Here is a 2,696-nt window from a genome sequence, read left to right on the forward strand (position 1 = left end):
GCTACAGAGCTACGGCTAAAGTTCCCACAACGCTACAGAGCTACGGCTAAAGTTCCCACAACGCTACAGAGCTACGGCTAAAGTTCCCACAACGCTACAGAGCTACGGCTAAAGTTCCCACAACGCTACAGAGCTACGGCTAAAGTTCCCACAACGCTACAGAGCTACGGCTAAAGTTTCCACAACGCTACAGAGCTACGCTAATGTTTCCACGGCAGTGTCTCTGTACAGAACAAGGCGAGTCTCCAGCCAACAAATAAAGCCACTTCCTGTCAGAGTTCACCTTGGTTCAGCTCAGACCTTTTGTCTATTAGACCAGTGGTTCCCAAAGTGAAGGTCTGGACCCATGAGGGGGTCATGAGGCACCAAGTGGGGTTGGAGAATGAAGACTTACGTGGATGAAGGGCTGGGGGAGGACGCGGGGCTCTGAGGCTGCAGCTGGGGTAGCTTACTCTCTCCTCCCCCTCTCCCTGACTCTCCCGGTTCGGAGGACGGCGGGGAGGCGGCAGGTCCTGAGGAGGACGGTGGCAGTTTGGGGGAGATGATCCGATGCTTGGTGCTGTTGCAGCGGTGGGGAATGTTCACTCCTGGTGACACTGTGGACATGAGGAGATAGGTGGCGGTCAGGGAGACGTTAGGTTGATATCACAGTAACATCATGGTTATATCAGGGTGACATCAGAGTGACGTCAGAGTGATGTCACGGTGACGTCATGGAAGCCCCCTACCTTGGTTTGTGCTGCAGAGGCAGGCGTGTGTGCGGGGCTGTGGTTTGGTTCTCTGCCGGTCCAGGATGTGCTGCACCAGCTCCTCGATGCTGAAGTCTCCAGAACCCATGGAGCACTTGATGCTGTGGACTGAAACAAAGAGAGGCGGTGTTAACTCCAGCCAGAACCCGGGTCGGACCGGCTGCTCTGCTCGGTGCCGTACACATGGGCTTCAGCTGGCCCAGCAGGTCGTCCCGGCTCCACCTCAGGGTGTCGTGGCGCTCAGACACCGTGCACAGCAAAGGACTGCATCTCCCAGAATCCTCTGGTGACGGCACGTTCAGGTAGTGGACCAGCACGATGTCTGGGTTCTGCCGGGGAAACACAGGAGGTCACAGCTCTGATGATGAGAGATCTGTGTTTCAGCAGGATGCCTGGTTCTGTTCCAGTCCACAGTGTCAGGTTACATCTAACAGTATTACTATCAAGAAATGGTACATTGGACCGAAGGGTCGGCCCTCCCAGGAGGTCGGCCCCCCCAGGAGGTCGGCCCCCCAGGAGGTCGGCCCTACCAGGAGGTCGGCCCTACCAGGAGGTCGGCCCTACCAGGAGGTCGGCCCTACCAGGAGGTCGGCCCCCCTAGGAGGTCGGCCCCCCCAGGAGTTCGGCCCCCTCTGGGTTTGACCCTGAGGCGGTGTGAGCCGGTCCTGTGTGAGGTTCTGACCTGCAGCAGCCAGTAGCATCGTCTGTGGAATGTTGGCACGATGGAGGAATGGACGTAGCAGCCGTAGAGGCACTGGAACAGCAGAGAAACACTGGTAGATCTCCACCACCCTGTCTGAACCCTTCTGTTCCTGTGTGTGACTCAACATGACCTGCAGGGGGCGCTGCCTACCTCCATGCCCTGGACCTTCAGCTTCATGTGGTCCTCTCTCGTCGTCTTCCCATCCTTCCTCTTCTTCCAGCAGTAGCCGTCCTTCCTGTACTTCACCTTCTTCCTGTTGTAGAGGATGATGCTGCCGTTCTTCGGCCTGAAACACCCAAACATGACCGGTGAGACGTGACGCCCTGAGCGCCGTCTGGCAGGCGTTTCCTCAGGGCTGTACCTGGTCTTCAGGGAGCAGCAGAGCCACTCGTCGTGTCTGTCGAAGGATATCAGGTAGGAGGCGATTTCCTGCAGACCGACAGAGAGACGGCTCTTCAAACAACCGACACAGACCTGCTGCAGGTCTGTGTCGGTTGTTGCAGGTCTGTGTTGCAGGTCTGTGTCGCCTGCTGCAGGTCTGCTGCAGGCTCTCAGTAGAAACAAATGATGAGGCGTTTTACCAAAATAACCTAAGAATAAACCTGTGATGTTAGATTTCTACTTTCATGTTTCCAACCTGCCAGAATGATGAAGTCACTGAAAGAAGCCAAAATGGATCAGAACATCGGGTCAGAACCAGCTCCCCTCACCTCGTTAGTGTTCCACCTCAGACGCTCGTTAGGCAGGCAAGCCGAGCGCGGCAGGCAGTCCAGCAGCTTGTTGGGAACAAACACCTTCCTCTGGCCTTTATTCTCTGCTGACAACACAGATGGTAACGGGTCAGAACCAAACCCGGGTCAGATCAGAACCCGGGTCAGAACCGAACCCGGGTCAGATGAGAACCTGGGTCAGATCAGCACAGGGTCACCACTGATTAACACAGGAAGTTAAAAATAAAACCCTGGAGGTATTTACCTGTAGTTATGAGAAAATTATTGTTAATAATGTGATGTTTTCATCAGTCAGCATCTATCAGGGTCAGTCAGGGTCAGACAGGGTCACCGTTTCACAGCTACAGTTATTATTGAACACTGCGTGTTGGTATGAGGTCAAAGACACCCTGAACAGAGAGCTAGATCCCTCCATCCCTCCCTCCATCCATCCATCAGCACCAACAACAGGATAGCAGGTCCAACCAGCTGCCAAGCACCATCATCTCCTCCATGTCTAGAGACCCGGTCTCC

At 55.2% G+C, this 2,696-nt stretch overlaps 1 protein-coding gene across 1 annotated transcript in view; it reads right to left on the reverse strand.

Annotated features, from left to right (window-relative positions):
• The window catches only part of camta2 (calmodulin binding transcription activator 2), a 22,677-nt gene that overhangs the window by 14,220 nt on the left and 5,761 nt on the right, over nucleotides 1-2,696 (reverse strand). Inside the window, exons 4-9 of the mRNA XM_015050174.1 lie at nucleotides 1,814-1,881; nucleotides 1,603-1,738; nucleotides 1,432-1,503; nucleotides 931-1,078; nucleotides 729-857; nucleotides 394-596 (exon numbers count right to left, since the gene is read on the reverse strand). Of these exons, the coding sequence (XP_014905660.1) occupies nucleotides 394-596; nucleotides 729-857; nucleotides 931-1,078; nucleotides 1,432-1,503; nucleotides 1,603-1,738; nucleotides 1,814-1,881 (756 nt within the window). The remainder of the gene's footprint in view (nucleotides 1-393; nucleotides 597-728; nucleotides 858-930; nucleotides 1,079-1,431; nucleotides 1,504-1,602; nucleotides 1,739-1,813; nucleotides 1,882-2,696) is intronic.

Source organism: Poecilia latipinna, unplaced genomic scaffold (assembly GCF_001443285.1).
Source record: "Poecilia latipinna isolate Pla-1442-1.1 unplaced genomic scaffold, P_latipinna-1.0 Scaffold979, whole genome shotgun sequence".
Lineage (NCBI taxonomy): Eukaryota > Metazoa > Chordata > Actinopteri > Cyprinodontiformes > Poeciliidae > Poecilia > Poecilia latipinna.